This window comes from Excalfactoria chinensis, chromosome 4, assembly GCF_039878825.1.
Source record: "Excalfactoria chinensis isolate bCotChi1 chromosome 4, bCotChi1.hap2, whole genome shotgun sequence".
Lineage (NCBI taxonomy): Eukaryota > Metazoa > Chordata > Aves > Galliformes > Phasianidae > Excalfactoria > Excalfactoria chinensis.
The window spans coordinates 21,029,492-21,053,232 of NC_092828.1; the positions used below are offsets into that span (position 1 = coordinate 21,029,492).

At 43.7% G+C, this 23,741-nt stretch overlaps 2 protein-coding genes across 3 annotated transcripts in view; one reads left to right on the forward strand and one right to left on the reverse strand.

Annotated features, from left to right (window-relative positions):
* RFC1 (replication factor C subunit 1) overlaps positions 1 to 4,323 on the reverse strand; it is a 33,260-nt gene extending 28,937 nt beyond the window's left edge. For both annotated transcript variants that reach the window (XM_072334257.1, XM_072334256.1), the window contains exon 1: positions 4,185 to 4,323. In XM_072334257.1, coding sequence (XP_072190358.1) covers positions 4,185 to 4,187 — 3 coding nt within the window. In that variant the 5' untranslated portion in view covers positions 4,188 to 4,323. The remainder of the gene's footprint in view (positions 1 to 4,184) is intronic.
* Positions 4,324 to 8,621: 4,298 nt separating this feature from the next.
* KLB (klotho beta) lies at positions 8,622 to 22,990 on the forward strand. Its single transcript, XM_072336583.1, has 5 exons — positions 8,622 to 9,359; positions 16,755 to 17,259; positions 18,742 to 19,010; positions 19,820 to 20,963; positions 22,478 to 22,990. The coding sequence occupies exons 1-5, from the start codon at positions 8,622 to 8,624 to the stop codon at positions 22,834 to 22,836; spliced, it is 3,015 nt and encodes a 1,004-aa protein (XP_072192684.1). The 3' UTR covers positions 22,837 to 22,990.
* Positions 22,991 to 23,741: the final 751 nt, after the last annotated feature.

Genomic DNA, 23,741 nt, shown 5'->3' on the forward strand with positions numbered 1-23,741 from the left:
GAAGTGTTATTTCCCATAGAAACGGAGCCTGTTTACTTTTTACCTGCATATACGATTGATCCAGCAAATGAAGACTGAGAAGAATTCCTCTTCAGTAAGACTGCACACGTTTCTATCTATGGAATCTGCTCCCCAAGGCATCAACTCTGGGCACTCAGCCATTTTACACACACTCCTAATGCCACACTCTAACACTCTGAAATTCTGACCCCAGATTCAGAGCAAAGCACCTACTTAAAAAACACCCCTAAGAAGTCATGTAGTAGATCTGTGGCCCAGATAACTCCATCACCATTACTGGCTACTTCTTATAAGGCAATACAACAGAAAAATTGCTTACCATCCTCACTAGATCTTTTACATAGTAACATGATTTAAACACTACAACACTGCAAATCAAACTGGCTCTAGATTAAAGTGAGTTTTTCATAGTGATACGTTAGTTACAAACTTAAAATGTGTGGTGAATAAATATTTTTAAATCACTAGTACCTCCATTCTAGTAATTTAACTAAAAACTCTTTAAGTGTGCTGATCTGCATTCACATTAGATGGGTTTTTTAACGGACTGATGGAAACTGAGTGGAAATACCATCACATCCTGGATTATGAAATGAAGACTTAGTAAAGGAGATGAAACTGCTCTGCCTGCCCCAGCTTCTTCCACTGCTTTCATCACTGTTCCCCAACTGCTAAAGCCTCAATCATACCACGTAAATTCTCGTTTTCTGTCTCATCAGGCCTCGTGATTTTTTTGCTCCAAGCAGCATCTTCTACCCACCAAGCAATCACCACCACTCTACTTTTTCCTTGGAATTACTGCTGCAATATAGCAACTACAGATGTCAAACCTGCTTCCCTGTGCTAACACAACACTGCTATCGTGGCTGCGAATTATCAGTCCTCAGAAACAGCAGAGCTTTTCCTTTCATATTTCTATTACTGTATGAGCGTATTAAATACTGCAAATGTAACCACACAGACGCCACCTGGACATTTCTGAATGAAGGATTTTGAGTCAGATTTTCATTTCCCATATTGGCAATCTTCTTATGAGTGACCGAACTACAGAGCCCCAAGCTACAAAGGAAATTCAGCGACTATGTGCCACCTTCTTCAATCTTCAGTCATACATCCCCCAGTTTCCTGCAGTTTCATCCCACTCTTCAGAAGAAAAGGTAACTTTGTTAGCCACTGCTGGGCTATAACAGATGGTGAATTCAGAACTGCGTGGGAGCCCAGTACATCACAGTGCAACAGTAAAGTCATCGTTCAGAGAAGCTTTTATCTGAAATTCATAACAGAAAGATTTTTATGCTGTTTATCAAAGGATGACAGACAAGTAATTCATTGCACCTCTTGCAGAAATGAAGCGGTATATGTACCTATCAAAACAACTCCATGAACCAAGGTAAGTTTGACTCCCAGGCAGTACTGCCAGCCACTATTCTGGTTTTACCTAGTTAACATTCTTTGACCAACTACACTATTGGTATATAATGCCATTCACACGTAAATTCACCATTTGGCCGAACTGCATATGTTCGCTCAAATGAGAGAAGGCTGACAGCGACGTAACTGGCAGGTTTCCTCTGGTACCCGTGTCCTTTGTGCCTGTGGAGATGCATTCACCAGCACAGCTGCCTCAGCCAATCCCCTACACTAAAGAACTAAAGAGACAGGGCTATACTAGTGCAGCTCCCCGGGGTGCTTCAGCAGCAGCAATCCTAGGTGTAACTTGGAGCGATTTCACACAAGAGAGAGTGTCAATGAATCTACTGCTCAGTACTGCAGTTTAAAGGCATCTTAAATCACAGCTACCAATTAAAGGATTGTGAGCCACATCTGGGCACCAAATTTTGCAGAGACCCAGCCCCAGTCCCAGCCAAGGCCCACTATTTCTGATCACCCACACTAGATCAGGGAGGTGGGTAATGCCTAACACCAGGACAGCCTGAACAGCTGTGTTCGGGCGCGCTGCTTCCTGCTCAGCTATCTTCCCAACTGCACAACCTCAGCTCCGGCTCTGCAGTCCAGTCCTTACCAGTTCTGACCATTGTCACAGTAGGCTGCATGTTTTCTCATGAAGACTTGTATGCACCCATTTTACTACGGAGAAATAGAAAGCGAAACCCATTTGTTATTCATACCAATGGGCAGTAACCCAAAGAGCTTGCCAGGATAACTTTCAAGACTTCATTAAACAGCCAGCTCACAAAAAGTCATAAGCACCCCACACTGGTTTTCTGTGACATTTTTTCCTGCAACAACAGCTGCTCCAGTGTTTAGATGACGGAGCAATCCCAACACCAAACTCATTAAGTAGTGGTTTTAAAATACCAGCGTCCAATAAGGCAGAATGCTTTCCAAAATAACGTCATACAAATATGCATCTCCAAACTACATTCTGAAACAGAAAACTGAATTTCACCAACCCAGCTCAGTGACTGCAATGGGAAGCAGAACAACCTCAAGTATTCCAAAAGGCATCCACAGGTGCCCTGCTTGTACAGGATAGTTCATACTTGGTTACAGTCTGCCTGTTTGAGTGCAAGTTCTGCAAGAACATCAGCTCTGACACCTGGCACCTCCAGAAAAACTGCATTACCTGAAACCACCTGTACAATATCACTTCAGTTAAGCCAGTCATTCCTGCTTGGATAACCTGAAGTTAACAGTGGTAACTGAGGCACAGGTACCATACGGCGCTTTTAGAGCAGAATCCCAGTTCTAAGTACACAGCAGCTTATGCCACAGCACTGGCCCAGGACTGTTTCTCTCAGCTAAAAGCAGCTCGAGTAGCCCTGCTCCCATCACACATCCCCTCAGCTGTACCACTACAGCCCTTCACACAGGAACTGGGTCAGGCAATTAATTTAGGAATCCCTCCCCCCACCAACCAACTCGTGTAACTGCACACATCAGCTCAGCACAGCCGAGAAGCTGCAGAACCAGCCTGACAGGGGACACTTCTGTTGGGCACTACACGAAAAAAGGCTGTTTGTAAGAGCCCAGTATTACATCCCTGCGTGCCCCAGCTGCTCCTGAATATCACAGAGCAAGGTACGGGGCTACTGACTGTTATTTTTTGCCTCTACCTCCACAGCAGCAGCACTGATGGCCATACAACCACTTCTCTTCAGCACCAGAAAGAACACGGACTGAGGCAACTCATGCTTCTTCCACACTGGCAGTCTTCCACTCTTCTAGGAAGTGCCAACTGAGATGAGGGAGGGTCTTCCAGGAAGTTCAGCTTTCTGACAGGCAGGGGAGGTAGAAAAGGCCTTGTCCTGCTGGAGAGCTTCAGCAGCCCGTGTGGGGCAGCTGGTGACTTAAATACCATAGGTCGTTTGTGTCAGGGCTCTTAGTGCTGGCAGATGCAGACAGCACTGCCCATCCATGCTGAGTATTAGATAAGAGATATTAAAATCTAAGTGAAAAGTCTAAAACCAAAGTTGAGCCAAACTGGCTTTGAATAAAGTTTTTTAGTTCAGGCAGTACAGTACTTGAACAGAGATCCCACCCGAGTAGGAACCAATGTATACAAGCTACAGACGGTGACAGGAGCCCATCTTATAATGGCTGTGTAAGCGGGCAGTGCTTTGGAAAGGTCACGCGGGGACACATACGTGTTTATAGTTACGATCTCATGAGGGCTTTATCCTCCATTACTCACCATCACATCTACTTTCAGACCTTCAAATACTCATTTTTCTGTGAACGCGAAGAATTCAGCCCTGCGCTGGGACAGAAACGCTCCCACGTACCCGGCCTACAAGAGGCGGTCAGCAGCCGGACAGGCGGCGCTGAGGCAGACGGAAGCGGCGCTGGAGGGCGTTGAGCGCGCGGCCCGTGCCCGGTATCCCGTTCCGTGCGCTGTCCCACCAGCGGGACCCCAGCCCGCAGGCGGCGGCCTCAGGCGGGAAGCGGCACCGCCGCCGCAGCACCGACGGCCTCCGCGCCCGCCCTCAGCAGAGAGCCGCGCCGGGCGACGACGGCTCCAGCGGCGCAGGAACCGCCGCCGTACGCGACGGGAAGGCGCCCAACCGCCACGCGGCCCCAACGGCGCAACCTGCGCAACGCCGCCGCCCCCCCAACCCCACGGCGGGATCCGCCCGCGCGGCGCCGGGCCTGCGGCCTTTGCTCGGAGCTCCGGCCGTCACGGCGCCGCAGTGCGCGCTCACCATGCTGCCGGCGGTGCGTCGCTAACGGGACGCCTCGGACTCCATGGCTGCCGCCCGCCCCGCGCCCCGAAACCTTCGCGCCAACTCCCGCCACCGGGCGCGCGTCGCTGTCGTCACAGCGCGGTGGGCGGGGCGGGGCTGGGCGTGCTGCCGGGGCTGGGCTGTCGGCTGGGGCTGGGCTGTCGTGGCGGGTTGGACGTGCCGCCCCCGGCGGGAAGCTCCGCGCCTCTCAGCGCCCGGCCCGCTGGTAGCCGCCGCGCTTCGGCTGGTCGCTGGGCTGCCCGCCGTCCGTCCGGGCCTCGGGGCGGGTATTCAGTTTCCTGCCGCTCGTGTCTCCGCTTGCTGAGCTCGGGGAAACGAAATAAAATCAGAGTTTCAGATCTCAGTGTTTGGCCTTTAGATTCGGCGGGCACGCTCAGTGTCACTGCTGCCAGCGGTGGGGGGACAGGCAGGACTTCCAACATGTAAGATAGCGGCACTGGTTTAGAAACGGCTGGAGCCGATTGCTGCTTAACACGTGGAGCGAGCGCGGCCCCTCAGTACTTTCTGCTTCTAGGATGGGAGCTCGGCTGTAATGGCTGTGCAAACAAAACCCGGATCTCTTTGGAAAAACGTCTCTAGCAATGTTTGTATTTATGTAGTTCTTTCTCATGATGTCATTTTTAAAGCCGTGCCTGTTCCTGACAGGAGAATTAAAGAGGAGTTGAAAAGGCCGACGTTGGTAAGAGCCGCACAAACTGTTTAAATAATGCTCAAAGAATTATTGCAGGTGGTTATCTCTGTTTGTATTTGATAACGCTACCCAGAATAACATCCAGCAAAGCAGTATCTGCTTGCAGGCCTGTGACATATTCATGTTTCTTGGAAGGCAGGAGTTTATTAACCCTTCACCAAAAGGAGACAGGGGTACTTGTAAGGACTGTTGTTCACTTCTGGTCACAGCAGGGGGACGATTCTCTGTCTCTGTACTGCTGTGATACCACTGCAAGACCAAAAAATGTGCTGTGCCACAAGAACAAACCTGACTCCCCACTGACCTTATGGTGTGCTTTGCGAGATAAAACCAAGGCAGAATCCTTACCGATCCTATAGCTGATCGTGGGTTATGTTTTAAGGGCATATAATCTTACTGATAGTTCTTTTTAAGTAACAGAAGTTCACTCACTGTCATCACCCTCCTTACAACTAAGGCGAATAAGAGAAAACCTGTCTTGTTTTCTACCTTTCATGGAACAGAGATATTCTGAGCCTTATGTGTATCCGGAGAACCCCAGAAGTTCGGAAGTGCCTTAAAGGATGCAGTTATCATAACACTGAAATGATTAGGAAAACACAGCAACAAAGTTTCCTTCTTTTTCCCATAGCACCAATAAACAATCAGTTGTTCATATCTAGATGTCTGACTGCATTTCATGTGACTCCTGTAGAGAATATTCTCGTTATTAGAGTCCGTATTTGAAATAAATAAAATCAAAGTCTTCCCTCTTTCAAAACAGGGATTTGTGCTCTGTAGCAGACCAAGAATTCCAGAAGTTCTCTGTAAATCTGTGATCTAGTTTCTATTGACGTTAGACTTTCTATAGCAGCCGTCGCAATCACGTGTCTTTAGAAAAGACTTTTATCCCGTCTCAAACAGTTTTTGCTGTATAAGGTTAAGGTGAGTTTGATTTGCATTACACCGTGGAGGACGATTACATAAATTGTGCTTTTTTGGAGCCTTTAACATTAGTAGGCCTGAGCAGCTGATGCTAATGTAAACATCACATTTTTTCTAAGTGAACTTCCTCTTTTCTCTGTCTTCATTTGAGTATCTAGGCAGAAAGAGTGTCCTTACTCAGATACGCTAACATTGCATACGTTCGAAACTCCCCTGCCTGCAACTCATGTGTTCCAAATTTCTATAGAATCAAACCCTAAGTGTCCAAGCTGAGCCCGTGAACTGAGAATATGTAATCAGTGGTCAAGTGAAAAGTCGGTCTCAGAATTGGAATTGCTTAATCTTGACAGAAGCAAGAATAGAAATTTGACAGATGAGAATTGAGCTTCCCAACTAATGCAGCATCAATGGCAGATGCCCTGGAGACCACAGCCTCTTCTGGCCTTGATTCGCTCCCAAACCAGGGTCATTAAATGCACAGTTGGAGGCAGGAAACCCCACTGAGGACATCCACAACACCATCAGGGCTGGAGCCTGCTCTGACTTTGCCACCTGAGCTGGTGCAATAATTAAATCCTGCCTCCTCTTCCCCTCCAGCTGCACCCTCACTGTTCAGCAGTCCCTGCTCACATCTCACCTGGCTGTGCAAAATGTTTTCTGGTTTAACAGTCACAGTATTTCCTTTTCCCAACTCTTTGCTCAGTTAATCACATCTCTCTTTCAAATCCAAGTCACTACATGATTCTCCTCAGGTTGCTTCCTTTTTATCAAGTGATGTTATAGACTAACAGTTAAAATGACAAAGCAGAAAGAAAATAAATTCAGTCATTTTCAAACCTTGATTAGGGCATGCTCCAAGTCATACAGATAATAACAAAAGAAATACAGTTAGTATCTTAATCTCAGTTAAGCATCTGGGAGCACAAACCTCTGCTGCGCCCTTTGCATCTTGTGCAAATGCACCGTGTTTGAAATAAGGGGAAAGCTGTGCTAGCCCTGCTGTAGTTGCTGGGCAGAACCCTGATGTTTATACTTAATACAATCGCCCCAGTGCTTTGAGCTTTCATGGGCGCTTTGAGTGCAAACATATGTTGATAGCGGTATCCAACTACTTTAGTGTTACGGTGGCATCTATAATGACTTGCATTTCAGTTTTGCTTTGTAGTACAGTACACAGAGAAGGATTCTGTTCATGCAATAACTAACCCAGTTAATATTTCAAATGCTGTTCCATATAGTGAAAAAGGAACATGTCAGTGCATACTGTAGATCCACTTGGTACAAGTCCCCGCCGTTGGAGATCTACCATGAAGGTGTTCATGGGAACTTTCTCCATCACCTCAGATGAAACCGTCTCCTGTAAAGGTGCTGCTGGGAAATGCTTACAAAGGTGCACTGAGGTAGATGTAGATTTTTGTTGTTCATCTTATAAACAAATATCGAAAATGTCTTCCATCTTCCACTGTTTTAATCAGCTTCATTGTTAAACTGAAGGTATGTCTGCATGGCATTATGCAGTGCTGGGAGAGACACCCGTGCTGCTTGCAAACATGCTCTCACAGGCAGCAGGAACAATAAAGCAGCCGTAGCCCAGCCACCCACCTGGACTTTCATCTCCCGCATGTCAGCAGGGCTAATTCATCTGTACCTGCACGGTAAGCTGTTCCATGCTCAGATTTCAGCGCACAACTAGGTACAGCTCCATTGCTATCGAGCAACTCTGATTGTACACTAAATACATTTTATATGACTTTATCTGAAAAAATCAAGAATGGCAGGCACCAGCCTTATGGTATTTATTAAATTTACCAAATCTTCACATGCGTAATTTAGCTGTACTTGGAAATATCTTAAAAGATGAAATTATAAAACACTGTCTAGCTGCTCTGTAAGCTATCCACTGTACTGATGGCCCAGCTGCAAGGTTATTAAATTGATAACAAAATAACATCTTTCAAGCCTAATCATCCCTGCTAATTATTTTTATTTAAAGACATTAAAGGAAATTGCTTCAGGACTAGAAAAGACCCGTGTTAATTTTGTACTGATGCTGCACGTAGGGCTGTACATAGGACTTTTATATGCTATAACAGCAGTTGTGTGTATTTGGAATAAATACAGCCCTGCCTCGTGTTTCTACGTAATTACTGGGGTGTGCATATGTACATTGCAGTCTCTTTGTAGGCACAGTTCTATCTTGATTTTAGTAATAAACTGTATACTAACGCTGTATGTTACATTTCTCATAGGTAAAACTGAACTGTGGGAAAAGACCCCCAAGCCCTACTAGCACACTTACAATTTAACGTGTGGGTCGTTACAAATTTTAACTCACATTTTAATTGAAGATATTGTGATTAGAATTCTGTTTCTTCCACACTTCCTTAAAATACAGTTTCGAGAGGAACAGAGAACAAGGCAGCTTCTTAGCACCCTCTGTCACCTGTGTGCTCCCATGCGAGTGACCAAGCTTTCTGTTTTGCTGGCGTAACCTATTTTCCTGCAGTAAGAACACAGCCGAGGTGTCTCAGTGACCACACAGAGGCCACCTCCCTAAAAATTACGCTGTTCTCTGACCCACCCCAGGTCTCACAGTTCAGGCTAATCATTGACAGGGCTTTTACGATCACAAGCTTTTAGTGAAGCTTTGATAAGACACTCCAGCAGTTAGCGGCAAGTGAAGACAGCCTGCACAGCGGGGACTCCAGGGAATGAATGGATTTCTTTTGGTATTGGTGAAGGGAATCTGAATTTTAACGCTGGAGTTATAAAGCAGCATAATGCGTGGCCGACAGCTGAAGAGATTTGTTGCTTTTTGGACATTGGTTTTCATAAGGATAGCTGCTGGGCTTGCCGGAGAGGGAAGATCTGTGTGGAAAAAGGACCCCAACTCCAGCCCTGTGAGTGAAACACAGATGTTTTTGTATGACACTTTCCCCACAGAGTTTCTGTGGGGTGTAGGGACGGGGGCATTCCAGGTGGAAGGCAGCTGGAGGAAGGACAAGAGAGGACCCTCTGTCTGGGACCGCTTCATCCACACAGAGCTCAGAGACACTGAGAGCGCAGATGTTTCCAGTGACAGCTACACCTTGCTGGACAAAGACCTGTCAGCTCTGGATTTTTTAGGAGTTACCTTTTACCAGTTTTCAATCTCGTGGTCAAGGCTTTTTCCCACTGGAGTGGTAGCAGCTCCTAACGAAAAAGGACTCCAGTACTATAACACCCTTATTGACTCTCTGCTCTACAGAAATATTGACCCCGTGGTTACCCTGTACCACTGGGACCTGCCCTTGGCACTGCAAGAGCAATATGGGGGATGGAAAAATGAATCAGTCATTGATATCTTCAATGAATACGCCACCTTTTGCTTCCAGACCTTTGGGGATCGTGTTAAGTACTGGATTACCATCCACAATCCTTATTTAGTTGCTTGGCACGGGTATGGCACGGGTATTCATGCTCCTGGAGAGAAAGGGAAAATAACCACTGTCTACACTGTAGGACACAACCTGATCAAGGTACAGTATAATAAAGTTTTACAAACTGATCTTGCACTGTCATGGGAATTAATGAGAGAAATCAATCATGTAATCTATCTATTAAAAAATAATAATGAAGGAATGTGAAAATACCAAGAAATAACCCTTCATTAAGCCAGTCTTTAAAGGAACATTTTTTTAATCTTCATGTTTATTTCATTGTAGTCTCAGCAGCTGGCTCAGTAATTATTTGTTTTCAGGTGCTTGTTTATTTCTCTATTTAAATTTCTTTTTGCTCACAGCATCTACCCATTAAAGATCACGGGTTTCCTTCTTGGTTCTTTTCATTTAGTTACACTGAAATGAGCGTTCTGTCATTCGACCACACAAAAATGACTATTCTATCAGCTCACACAGAGATCTTTTTTTCTATTTGCATATGGGATCAATTCCACCAGTAATAGAAGGTATGCAAATATAAATATGATTAGTTCTGGCTTAGTAAGATCACATTGTGAAATGTTTACCACTGACCTAGCAAGGTCATCAGTTCTTGGTTTTGGAAGAAAACAAATGTCTCCTTCACTATTTAAGAGCTTCAAAATTACATAATGTTGGAGTTTTCTGCATTTTCATTTTTACATGAGCATATTTTATATATCAGCTTTCTTCTACAGAATTAGACGTCCAGTAGATTTGATCCCACGATCAGTAGCTTCAACAGCTTCAGTACTGGGTCCTAAGCTCAGAGTGTTCTGTCTTTGCAAAGGGCAAGAAGGGAAGTCTCAAGAAGATTATAATTTTAAGGAAAAATGTAGAGACATTCATGCTAATAACAAGAACTTAACAGCATTTACAGCATCTCTGATTTAATTCCACTGAGTAGCTTGTTCGTATGCTTAAAAGTTTGCATTCTTATTTTCTTGTGCTATAAGTTAAAACAGCAGTTCAAGATAACTAACTATATAAATACACCTTTCTTTCATCCGTATTGCTCTAAGTATTTTAAAGAGCAAGCCGTTGTCCTGCCTGCTTGATAGAGAAGCTAGTATAATTCCCTGTGCTCAAGCAATTCCCTGCTGTCATAGAGACCTTTTCTACTGCCTACCATACATTATAAATGTAATTAACAAATATATCTGCATGTATGTGTTACTTAGGAAGAAGTACGCACGTTGGGAAGTATTAACTAACAGAGTGTTCGACATGTTCTGTACCTTCTATTCCTTGTGTTTGCTTCCTGACTTGAACTGGAGAAATCTTTTCTCAGAAAAACACTCACTGCAGTCAATAGAAGTCTTACACACAAAAGTCTTCAGGTGTCCAGATTCAATAACTGATTTCAGACACAGCACATGAATTGACCTTAGTAAAGAGATTTGGGAAGCATCTCCAAGAGAACTGATGCCTAATCATTCTTTCTATTTTTCAAGTGCTATATAAGATCTATTTGATACAATACATGTAAAGGATGTAATGCAAGTATGCAGTACGGCTTGCCTACATTTCTGATTGGCATAATCAACACTGGGCTATCAGCTCAGCAATGTCTGCAGTAAAATCCATATATACACCACACAGCACAAAGAGAGCAATAACCTCTGCTGAAGAATCAGCTGGGTGTGCCAGGAAGCCCAGCACAGCCGGGTCTGATACACAAATCACTAAGTGAAGCTTCTTGGTGAAAATTATTTAACTAAGACTTGAATTAATTGTTCATTTTAGCTTTAAAATCTGTGCTTCTGAGCATAAAACAAATCACTAAGAAGAAGGATTTAGCGAGACTTTGTGCAACACACAACGCATTAACTGTTTATAAGTTATTCTTGAGCAGAAGTTATTTTCATGTTGTATCTTTCTCACAGTGCTGTGAACATCACAAAATGTCGTAGCAATTCTCTCCAGTAGCACTGTAAAACTCCTGAAGATTTTAAGTCTGCTTTACAAAGAATGGTAAATTTGTAGTAAAGCACCTGGAGTGCAATGTTTTGTGGTTGAAGGTGGAATTGAAGCTCCTGAGGAAGCTGTTGACACAAGTCAACACATCTGATAGATAGATAGATAGATAGATAGATAGATAGATAGATAGATAGATAGATAGATAGATAGATAGATAGACAGACAGACAGACTGGTATAGATATTTCTGAATAAAACATAGTTAAAGCCAGCATACCACATAAGACATGAGTGTTATGCTTTTCAAGACAGGTAGCCAGAATCTTTAAGAAGAAATTTATTTTAATGCTTAACTAACAACTTGAGTAGGTTGAAGAAACCCAACAACTTAAAACTCAAATATTTAGTTGGGGGAAAAAAAAATCCACATTTTAGAATCAATAAAACAATGATCTGCTTCCATGAGTGAAGGTCATTAGGTAAGTAATTATCTTATGAAGGATTTTCAGCAAAAGAAGGATTTATCTGTCCCCTTCAAGCTCAGGAGACATATGCTGTTCCTGGCACAAGGTATCACATGTGCTGTGTCAGCTGTTCCATGTGCTGTCTTTCTGTGGTTTGCATCCTTCTAATGAAATGGCCCAGATGCATCTTCTAAGAGCCAGCCCTGCTCTTGTTATTCAAGACCCAGAAATAAAATGAGCTACTGAATGCAGACACAAGGGCTGCTAAGCAGAGCGCTTGGGAGTTCTGCATCCAGAAAACAATATACAGATATCGATGTTTCCATCTAAAATAAATGCCTGCATGTTACTATATACAGTACTCATAGACAGTTATAGTCTGTTAATATATCATTATAAAAGACCTGATAGTATTCCCATGGAAATGAATAGGAAATATGATGTTTCAAGCTGTTCAATTATAAGAGGCTAATGTTTTCACATAGATAAATCTCTATTCAATAAGATGGTGGTCACTAATATGAGGAACAAGTGATAACACATGGAGAGAGACAGTCTGCGTCTCCTTTTGTCAACAAGAGACTGTTGTTCACAAAAGCAGCGCTGGAACACAGTAAGGCATAACGCCATGTGACACTTGAAAGACATGCCAACAAAATACCAAAGCAATGAGTGCTTCTGAGGCACTACAGAGGTAGGGAAGGAAAGACTGCATATAGAAAAAAATTGACGTATTTCTTTGATTTGGTAGTAGTTACATTGGACAAGAAGAAGGACAATACGAAGCAGTTGAATCATTATCACTGGAGCTAAACCAGGTATTTATCAGATCGATTATCACCATTTTCAGTAGGTCTAGTTATGTTCTTCCTGCTTAGGCTGGGGTTTGTGGACACCACAAACTACACACCAGGCTGTCTTCTTCTGTATCCGTGCCCTCCAGGCAGTTCAGCCCTTGCTGTGACAGGCAGAAAGTGACTTCTTTTTTAAATACTGTGTTTAAGACTGCTCACATTCCCTGCTGCCTCACTCCTTGCTGAAAAGTGCAGGAAAAAACTAGCAGAATAAGGAAATCTCCCTACAAAGTTCTTTCATTGACATGTTTTAATAACATGTTCTTGGAAAACACAGTACCTTCCCTTCCAAACACATGATGTCTACACTTAGATCCATCACATCACAGATCAGGCTCCTCTCTGTGCCTGGCTGAGTTACTCCTAGCTCTCTGGTAGCAGTCACTGAGCCAGGATCTCTTCAATGGACACTATCACCTTTGGGATCTTTGGATGAGCATGTCCCAGAGAAGTCCAAGAGTTCATTCTCTTTAGAAACAAACGTCTGCTATCGAAATGGGGAATCATTTTATCTCTAAGCCCGCATAGACACTTTTTGCCCTTTCTTTCCTCAGGATCCTGAAAGATTAAGCTATACCAGAGCCCATCCTTCTTTAAACAGGAGAGAGATTGGTGTCCATCACGTACAACTCAAGAGAGAGAGCAGAATTTTTATGCTTACAAATGTCACTGCTGGAAGATTTTTCAAACAGTGTCAACCATAAGAAGTGATTCATACTTCTTTATACAATTTGTTGTTTTCAATTTAGCTTGCTTACACTTCTTGGAAACCATCAGGAAACATGCAATCCAACTGCAGAATAGCTGGCATTCATCAGATTCAATCATAAAACTTTCAAACCACCCCTTTGAAAACTTGGTCACCTACATGTCCACAGCCCTTTCTTCCTCCACAAGGACTCAGCTTCAGAGTCAGTTTGCAAAAATAAGGCATTATCTCTACTGACCACAAGGCATCTTTACCACAGACTAAAAGTGCCTTGAACCAAAATGAACTCTCCAAACAAGCCCCATACACCTGCTCTGCTTCCAAAGTGATTTTCACACTCTCATCATCAGACTATTCTAGCTCCCCATTCTTTAAAACACAAACAACTAAATGCAGAGGGAGAATCATTTTATTAGGATTTTTAAGGATTCTCTTGCTGTTCAGCACACTGAAGTAACTCCACATTGCTTTGTGTCGTTGAGATATTCTATGAAATCCACTCTACTGTAACAAATCTTATGAATCTGAAAGTGTCAGTATTTCTATAATAAGCTATTTTCCATACAGATAATAATTTATAGCAGCAGAGTCTGAAGGACTGTGAGAATATTCCAATAGCAGAGAACAACATTGTTGTCTTTCTTCTATTGAATTGACTCATTCTGTCTAGCCTTTTTGCAGGGTTAATACTAACTGTCTTAGTACTCTTGTGACTTTGAAGTCTACGGAATAATTGCTATGTTAACACCAGGACAATATGCTGAAATTAATGTCACACGTATCTAGAATAAATACCCAATATTGATCCTGCTTTCACTGTGTACTCAGCCTTGACATTTGTCCTTGATCTAACAAGGAAAGTGAAAGATTAGGGATTAAACTGTAACTGAAAACAGAACATTAGTCAAGATGTACTCAAAATAGTCATCATAATATATGATACAGCTTTTATGTCAATGTTTATTTCATGTTTCATCTTACAAAACAAATGCGAATAGTCGGTTCCATCAGTGATAGTTTGCAGTCAGAGTACGTCCTCCACCTGAGAATGCTAAGCTGCTTCACAATTAACAGCTCAAAACAGAGTTACTGGCAAGCAAAGGTTATTGCAGCTACAACAACTGCAGAAGCCTCCTATGTAGATCAGTCACTTTTTTTCTAAATTGAGACAGCCCTTGGAATTAGGAGACGTCAGTGATGTGCATGAATTTGTGATGTGCAGATCTTACCTTGACTCATGCTAAATGCAGGTGTTTGTGTTAGAGGTCTGCTCCTGTAGAATGGCACCTGGGGCTCCTTTCACACCTGCAGTGTTTTAGTAGTAACTTTATTTTTCTTTGATCATCTTCCTGAGATTGCATGTGAAGCGTGTCCCTGATAGTCTTTCACCTGTCAGTAGTGCATTTTCAGTTGGTTGGTTTTTGGCAAAGCCTTCTTCCTCCATTTTATGTCGAAGTGCGGGATTGCTAAGATTTACCAGATGCCCCTGTCCTGCTACTTGACTGTGTGAATAACACAGCTGACTTGAGCAAAGTTTTTCTTGTCAAACCAACAGAAATACGTATCTTTCAATAAACAGGTGTTAAGTGTGCTGTGTCTGGGGAAAAATATTCATTAACCTCATAAAAAATCAGTTAGGGTGGGCAAGTGCAAGCTAACACCAGTGTAAGGCTGGCCCTAGCAGCCACATGGGGCTGGAGGGAACCCTGGGAGGGGACAGTACTGAGGGGATGGCACCGGCCACATAGGTTTGCTGATAAGACTGGTAAGAAATCCCTTTTATAATATTATAACTGTAGCTCTCGGTTTACTTCATACGTATAATTTTGCTGGCCTCCCTTTAACCCGCATCTCAAAGGTTAACGTTGCTTTATCAGTTTTTCAAAGACAGACCTTGAACGAGTGTTACAAGCATGACCTTAGAAACCATAAACAACTGATACACAAAATTTCACAAACTGTCATTCCACAGCACTCCTGAGCTTAACCAAATACCTACCTGACATCAGGTCTTTTGGTTTCTTCTTTTCTTTTTCCAAGCTGCGCAGTTCTAGATAAATCAGCTGAAATTATTGTCAAATGTAAGCCATGCTGTTTGGCTTTGTAATGTCAACCTAACAGCACTAGAAGTGTTTCACAATGTTTCTCCGTGTTTTTCTGGGTGCAAACAGTCATTTGTTTTCCAGCTTAGTGTATGGAGCCGTACTTCAGGAGCAATGTAAACCCTGAGTTATTGGACAACTCATCTGCAGGGGGAGGTGTCAGCTCCTCTCCTCTGTCACATCCATCCGCAGAGCACCCAGAGCCATCCTTCTCTGACAGCTGCCATCTCCTATTCTCCTGCACAGCACTCAAACAATGCTAGCGGTTCCTAAATCTCCAATCATTTGTTTTAATGCACAGACCATAACAATTTTTACTTATGTGATCTCTTAACTAAATAATCAATGTGGTAATCAGAGGTAATTCTGGTGTGTGACAATGGTCAACTGTCTAAAAAGCAATGATGACCTGAAAAAGTGAATCGCAGTGCAATGCAGGGTATGTTTTCATTGCTACTAACACACTTGGCAAAGCTTGCATCTGTCCTAGAGAAGGCAGTTTGGCATCACCTGAGTGCTGATATGTGCCATAAGCAATAAAACCTGCGAAATGCAGCTGCCAGATTTCCTTTTAAAACCAAAGTGCTGCTGCTGTCAGAATGGATACTTAGAAGGAACAAGCTTTATTCTGCTGTGTTTCATAATACTGTCGGGAAAACAGTAATTGTAGCAAAGAAGAAATGAAGCCTGGATCAAAATTCTCGCACTAGGAAACAACATTTTGGTTCAAATTTTGCAGCTGCAGCTTAAAGCTTCCTCCACGTTTTGTACGCAGGACACCTGAAGTGGAACACGTGTACAATTAGTGCACATTCAAACAAAGGAAAGTGTGCCCCGAGAACAGAACAGAGGGGATGTGTTCTGATCAGAGCAGATTCAGGTAGCCCCCATAGCACAAAGTCAGTCAGTAGCACAGAGCCAACACTGACACAGGAGACATAATTTGAGATACATAATTAATGTAAAAATTGTAACCACAGTTTGAAGTTTGAATTCTAACAGCAATCAGTGCTTTACAAAGGAAGAACCAGCTGGGACTGTGCAGATCACCGATATCCCACTGTCGACAGCTGCTCAATATAAAATTAGTTATGAGAGGCACTTCACGTAGCTGCTGGAACATCTAACAGCCCTCAGACCTGTATCAAAAGGCAAAAAGCCACAACCCTAATGCATCACAGCAACAGCACACAGGAGATGCTGAGCATTACCACCACCTAAAGGCCTTGCGTTTTAGCAGCTATTGCCCAGTGCCTCTCGTCAGGGTGATTGCTGTACCTTAACCATTCCATGACATTGCCACAAAAGTCTGCCACAGAACAAACCCAGCTACCTGCCTGGCTGGCCACCTACACACACAGAGATGTATAAAGTAGCAGCAATTCAGCCTTATTTTTCTATTTCTAGGCTCATGCAAAAGTCTGGCATAACTACAAGAAACGCTTTCAGCCGTATCAGAAGGGACTGATGTCCATAGTCTTGGGATCCCACTGGATCGAACCCAACAGATCGGAAGACACTTTGGACATTTCTAAATGCCAGCAGTCTGTGGAGAGAGTACTCGGATGGTTTGCTAAACCCATCCACGGGGACGGCGATTATCCAGAAGAACTGAAAAATGAATCTTTTTTGCCACGCTTCACCGAGGATGAAAAAAAGTACATAAAAGGAACGGCCGACTTCTTTGCGTTTTCCTTTGGTCCCGATAACTTCAAACCTCCAAACACTCTACCAAAACTGGGACAAAACCTGTCGCTCAATTTGAGGGAGGTGCTGAACTGGATTAAACTGGAATACGACAGTCCTCGGATCTTCATTGCGGAGAACGGCTGGTTCACTGACAGCCACGTGAAAACCGACGACACCACTGCCATCTACATGATGAAAAACTTCATTAATAAGGTGTTGCAAGGTTTGTGCACAACCTTTTTTGGATATATGTATATATATTTAGGAAAATTCTAAGGATAATTTAGCTTTTTAATGATTTGATCCTTTTTTAAAAGACGTGATGGCAACTAAGTTAATTATTAATTATTTCTACTGCATAAACGCGAGCTCCTGATCGGGATCCACTGGTGGCAGTGTTGTGCAAACAGAAAAAATATGTAGTCCCTGTCCCAGAAAGCTAAAGTCCAACATCTGGGTACAAAACTGAGCAGAAATGAATGTAAACAAATACACTGCATATCGCTTTTCACTGATGGCAGCCCGACTGTAAAACCTTTGTGCAGGCACATACCTTGACAGCAGGAAAGTAAGGCAATGACAACAGGCCGTCATTGTCGTGCCGAGCCCCTGCCTCAATGCCAGATGTACGGAATTAATCAGCAGGAGAATGGCAACCATTCTTCGAGATCACACCATGCCAAGCAGAAGATAACGTGTTTTAAATGCACAGGTTGAATATTGGTATTTTCCCTTCATAAAGACAGAGGGTGGGGTCTGCTCCCTGAAGGCCAAAGATTTAACTGTATATGAAACATTAATGCTGTTAATATCTGAAGCCTCTGCAAAACACGTATCTTCCATTTCAGTGCTGAGGGGTGGGAGACACCTATGGCTTGGGTGCCAGCCTCGGCTGAGGCCATGCCCTCCTGCACCATGCCCCATGCAAAATTCACATAGCCCAATATATATGATATGGCCTGATTTGTGCTGATTTTGAGCTTACATTCCTGTATTTGGTTTATGATATTTTAAATACTGCATGGCCACAGCAGGGAAGCCTAGAGGCAGGACTCGATTGGAAGATGTGCAGCAGGTAGATTACTAGGGAAGAAAATCCAACCCTCTTCTGCAGCAGATTTGTCTGTAATAACCATCTGTGGGCCTGAACTTCTGAAATGTTTGGGTCAGTGCTCAACTAATAACTACAAGAACTGCAGTCTGTGTTGTTACATACATCAATACTTCAACTGTTCCAAAATACAGAGTAACCTCTTCGTTAATAGCTTTTTTTTTGCTTTTTTTTTCTTCTTTTTGTAAAGGAAATTATATCTAATCAACAATAACACCCCAAATATATTCTCATATTTTTACAGACAGAAAAATCTAATATAAACTTCCTGCTTACAGCAAGATCAGTTAGATCTGTTTAACCACAAAACATCTGTTGTACAGGCCAAATTGGGATGGGCTGGTGGCTGTTGACATGGCATGTAGTGGGCTATGTGGAACTGTACCCTGTGTGTCAGAGAATGCTGAAGGCCTTGCACTCTATGCCTGTAACTTACAGTGTGGTGAATCATGAAAGTAAGGTGTATAAAATCCCCATTGCAATGAACAGATCCCAGCTGCCGTTCTTGGAGGCAATGGAAACTGATCTTACACAGCTGTTACTTTCTTATAGTACTAAATACATGGCTGATGAATGTTAATTTCTCTTATGCAGCTATTAAATATGACAACATAGATGTGTTCGGTTACACAGCCTGGTCACTCCTTGATGGCTTTGAATGGCAACATGCCTACAAAATCCGGCGTGGATTGTTTTATGTGGATTTCAAAAGTGAAAAAAAGGAACGGATTCCCAAGTCATCCGCGCTTTATTACAAACAAATCATACAGGAAAATGGCTTCTTCCCAAGAGAGTCTACACCAAGTGTTCAAGCTCAGTTTTCCTGTGACTTCTCCTGGGGTATCACAGAGTCTGTTCTCAAGGTAAGAGCAGATAAAATACAGAAATGACCACTGGAGGCAGAACAGTTATCAGTTCACTTTGTGAGTAAAAGACTGGGTGCAGGACCTTTTCCATTCAGGAATCTCAGTGCGCACTGCACACCATCTTTTTCCCTGCGGTACGTCTTACAGCTTTAAATTTGGTGGGCAGGATGACCAATGTGTACAGCAGTGCTGAGATACCCTTTGTCATCACATACAGAAAGGTAGTCCAATGGAAAAAACATCAACCACCCCCAAGTGCCAACAGAACTCTGTAATTTATCCTACTTATCAACAGCTGTAGGGAAAAATAGTAAAGCTTCTATATTTTCTGTGAAGCATTTTGAGTAAAATATACAACACAGAAAAGACCACTTCCTTTAAAAACATATGTATTTTAAACTTCACTACATTATGCTACAAGTTGCACAAAAAGCGTTAAAAATAACAGTCAAAATGTATCCTTTTCTACACAGAAACTTGTTAACTAGTAGAAGATAGCAGAGATGGAATTCACTGCATGCTGTTTGTGTCAGATATTTGCAGGGGCAGAAGGACTACCAGTAAGAACAGGGACTGGACTGTTGTGCCATGGTTGCACAAGACTGACCTTGGCAGCAGAGCCAGAACAGTCCGTGCCCACCTGTTACATCCCCTGCTGCCTCTGCAGCACCATCAGCAGCACCATCCTTTGTGTGACCACAGAGGGAATCCATCTGGGCCATTTATCTGTGTGACCACAGATGTAGCATATACTGGTGGAGGGATCGGTGTGACCTCATTTTAACATACTGCTTTCCATTCCCCAGGCGGAGTCTGTGGCTTCCTCACCCCAGTTCTGCGATCCAAACCTCTACCTGTGGAACATCACGGGAGATGGGCTCCTGCACAAAGTGGAAGGAGTGAAGCTAAAAACCCGTCCGGCACAGTGTACGGATTTTGTCAGTATTAAAAAGCAACTTGACCTCCTGGAAAAAATGAAAGTCACCCACTACAGATTTGCACTTGACTGGTCACTGATTTTACCCAATGGAGATCTGTCAGTGGTCAACAGACAGGTGCTGAGGTATTACAGATGCGTGATTAGCGAAGTGCTAAAACTCAACATCCAGGCTATGGTCACCCTGTACTACCCAACGCACACCTACCTGGGCCTGCCGGGCCCTTTGCTGCAGACAGGAGGGTGGCTCAACCAGTCCACAGCCTTCGCTTTTCAAGACTACGCAGCTTTATGCTTTCAGGAACTTGGCGATTTGGTTAAACTCTGGATTACAATAAACGAACCCAACCGACTCAGCGATGTCTACAACAGGAGCAGCAGCGATACGTACCGGGCAGCTCACAACTTACTAATAGCGCATGCCATGGCCTGGAGAACATACGATGAGCAGTACCGGCCCTTCCAGAACGGCAAGGTGTCCCTGACCCTGCACTCGGATTGGGCCGAGCCTGCCAACCCCTACTTTGAGTCCCACACCAAAGCTGCCAACAGGTTCCTTCAGTTTGAAATAGGCTGGTTTGCCGATCCCATATTTAAGAGTGGGGACTATCCGGCTACAATGAGGGAATACATCCATTTTAAAAACAGAAGACGCCTCTCACACTCTTCACTGCCATCTTTCACAAGCGAGGAAAGGAAGCTCATTAAAGGTGCAGCTGACTTCTATGCGCTGAATCACTTCACCACACGATTTGTGATTCACGAGCCTCAGAACGGGAGCCAGTATGAGTTTGACCGCGACATCCAGTTCCTGCAGGACATCACCTGCCTGAGCTCCCCTTCCCGGCTGGCAGTGGTGCCCTGGGGAGTGCGCAAGGTTCTGAAGTGGATTAAAAGAACCTACGGTGACATAGATATCTACATCACGGCAAACGGAATAGATGACCAGTCCTTGGACAACGATGAGCTACGAACCTATTACTTAGAAAAATACGTACAAGAGGTTTTAAAAGGTGCGTCTATGATAGATTCCTCAGAGCTGTTTTCATAGCACAGACCCAGCAACCAAGCTTTGCCCAATGCAGAAGCAGATGTGGGAAGGGGCCTGCATCCAGAGTAGCCAGTTACTGATGTTTGTAGGCGATAGCATTTGAGATCCTCTGGGGCACCTGTTCCCTGACACAGGCTGCACATCCTGGCTCTCCAGGAGCTAAATTTGTGAAAAATGAGGCAGGTCTCACTCATAGCAAGGCATGTCTTCACATTGCTTCTAGACACTAACAATAAGCAGAGTATTTCCCCTCCAGTGCTCAGCTCTTTCCCAATTACTACAGAATTGATGAACATTTGCTGGTTTACTTTTCATACTGATTTCACATTACAAACAAGGGGCAGTAAGTTATTCTGCTGCTACCCAAAGGAAAAGGTCATTTAAAGGGCAGCCATCACAGTGCTCCCAGTTCAATTTTCAGATCGCGTGATACCTCAGACTATTCGTGGAAACATCTCCCTAGTTTACAGTGCTTTCGCTGAGTCTGGCTCACATCCTCCATCATGCTTTCTGCTTACATATGAATGAGAGACACCAAGGACTGTTATTTATGATTTCATTCAAGTATTTTTTGCCCCGTGCTTGCATGCAGCAGGGTTATAGTCCCATATGTCGAGGGGCTGAGCAGCTGGGTCTGGAATAAGGCAGGAATTTCATCAACACCACTCTCAGGACCCAGCTGGCCATCTGCTCTCCATAGGTCCTGCAGGTTCACAAGAGCAGGGCCTCGCTTTTACCAGAGAGGAAAGCTCCCAACTCTAAACCAGCTCAGACCTGCAGACTCAAAGGAAAACAGGTTGAGAGGCCTTCCGTCTCCTGAACTCTGCCTGTGGGAGCTGGCATCCGTTGCCTTGCAAAGGCAGCAGTTCTTATTCCCAGCTGACATTAGAAATGAAAAGCTGGGAACATCAGCGTTTGCGCACATGGAAAACACCACAATGTGTGGAGCAATGAGGACAGTGAAGTTCATCTCCCCCTCACCTACCTCCTTTTCTCAATGAAGGTATCATCTGAATTTTAAGATTGCTGCCTTTTCACATCCTGGTCCCCACACAGGGAAGTAGGAAAGCAGCAGCACTCAGTCCCATTGGTCACCACAGCTACAGCTCTGAACTGCAGGCCTGGTCCCGCTGCCTGACACAAGGCAGGAGGTGGGAAGGAGGCTGGCTGGCACTTGATGAAACATTCCCAAGTGCCATTTATACATGCAGGCATTCAGATACAGGCTACATGTCTGTGCAAACCCACTTTTCATGGGGCAGGTCCACAAAATTCCCAGAATTTTTTTGGGTCAATGATGGATTGTTTCAGATTAAGAAAGTGAAAGCCGAGTATTATTAGAAGCAATAACTGCAAGCAAACATTTTATGATGTAGTTATACTCTTTAAGTGGATAACCATTTGGAAACTTAACTCATCTGCAAGTCATACAAAACTTTACTAACAATATTACCACTTTTTTCTGTTCCCTCCCAGCGTACTACATCGACAAAGTCAAGATTAGAGGCTACTACGCGTTTAAACTGACCGAAGAAAAATCTAAGCCCAGATTTGGATTCTTCACTTCTGACTCAAAAGGAAAGCCTTCCATTAAGTTTTACAACACCCTGATAAGCAATAATGGCTTTCCTGCCGACTACTCTGTCTGTGACCCGTCCAACGAGAAGCAGTGCAGCTTCTGCTTGTTTGTCTCTCAGAAGAAGCCATTAATATTCTTTGCCTGCTGCCTTTTCTCCACTCTGATCTTGCTTTTAACTATCATTGTTTTTCACAAAAGAAAAAGAAGAAAACGTTTCAAGGCAAAGAGGATCCAGCACATCTGTGTGTCACTCTAATAAGGGGGCACAAGCCCACTTGCAACAGGATTCATGACTGTGCGTTCTACAGAGGACCATACACAGAACAGGCAACTGCAGAAAAGCACTATGTGAGCCACTCCAGTTATCCACACCGACCACCTCAGTTGAAAACAGAAGGAAACTGTATGCACAGGAAGACAAGCTGTGATACCTGCTTCTGCTGAAATCACTTTTCACAGAATCAGAGTTGTAGGGGTTGGAAGGGACCTCTAGAGATCATCGAGTCCAACCCCCCCGGCCAAAGCAGGCTTTTCTCCATTTTCTGTACAAAGAAAACGTTACGACTTTCCTGTGCCTTGGAATAACCTTACAAACTGACTTGAAAAGAGATATTAGTGTGTGAGAACTGATATGCACTTTTATACACCCCCCTTTGGACCTAAACTTCCTGAGATGGATATTCATGCCATGAATGACGTTAAACATGGAATTGCAATGGGTAGTTTATAAATAAAAGTGTTACTAAACACCAGTGGGTCGGTGCGGTCATTATCTGTAACTTTGCGCTACTGGAGGAACAATCTGAACACTGTCACTTCCAGCTGCCCCTAAACACTGAAAATAGCATCAAACACAAGGTGAGTGATGCGATTTCTTTATCTGTTGTTACAAAAACATACAGATCCTCAACAATAAGACCTGAGACGTGTTTACCTCCATCTTGCAGATACAATGCTTTCTAGAGAGAAGCATCCTTACCCATCCAAGGCAGTCACCACTTACAGCAACACAGAACTAGCGGGGTACAAAAGGACACCGACACTGAAGAATATTGTAGATCCATATGCACAGCCAACTAGAAAATTTGCATACACCCTCAAACTAGTGTCTCTGCAACCAACTGAACCCTCATCACACAACCTTCAATCTCAGTTCATAAA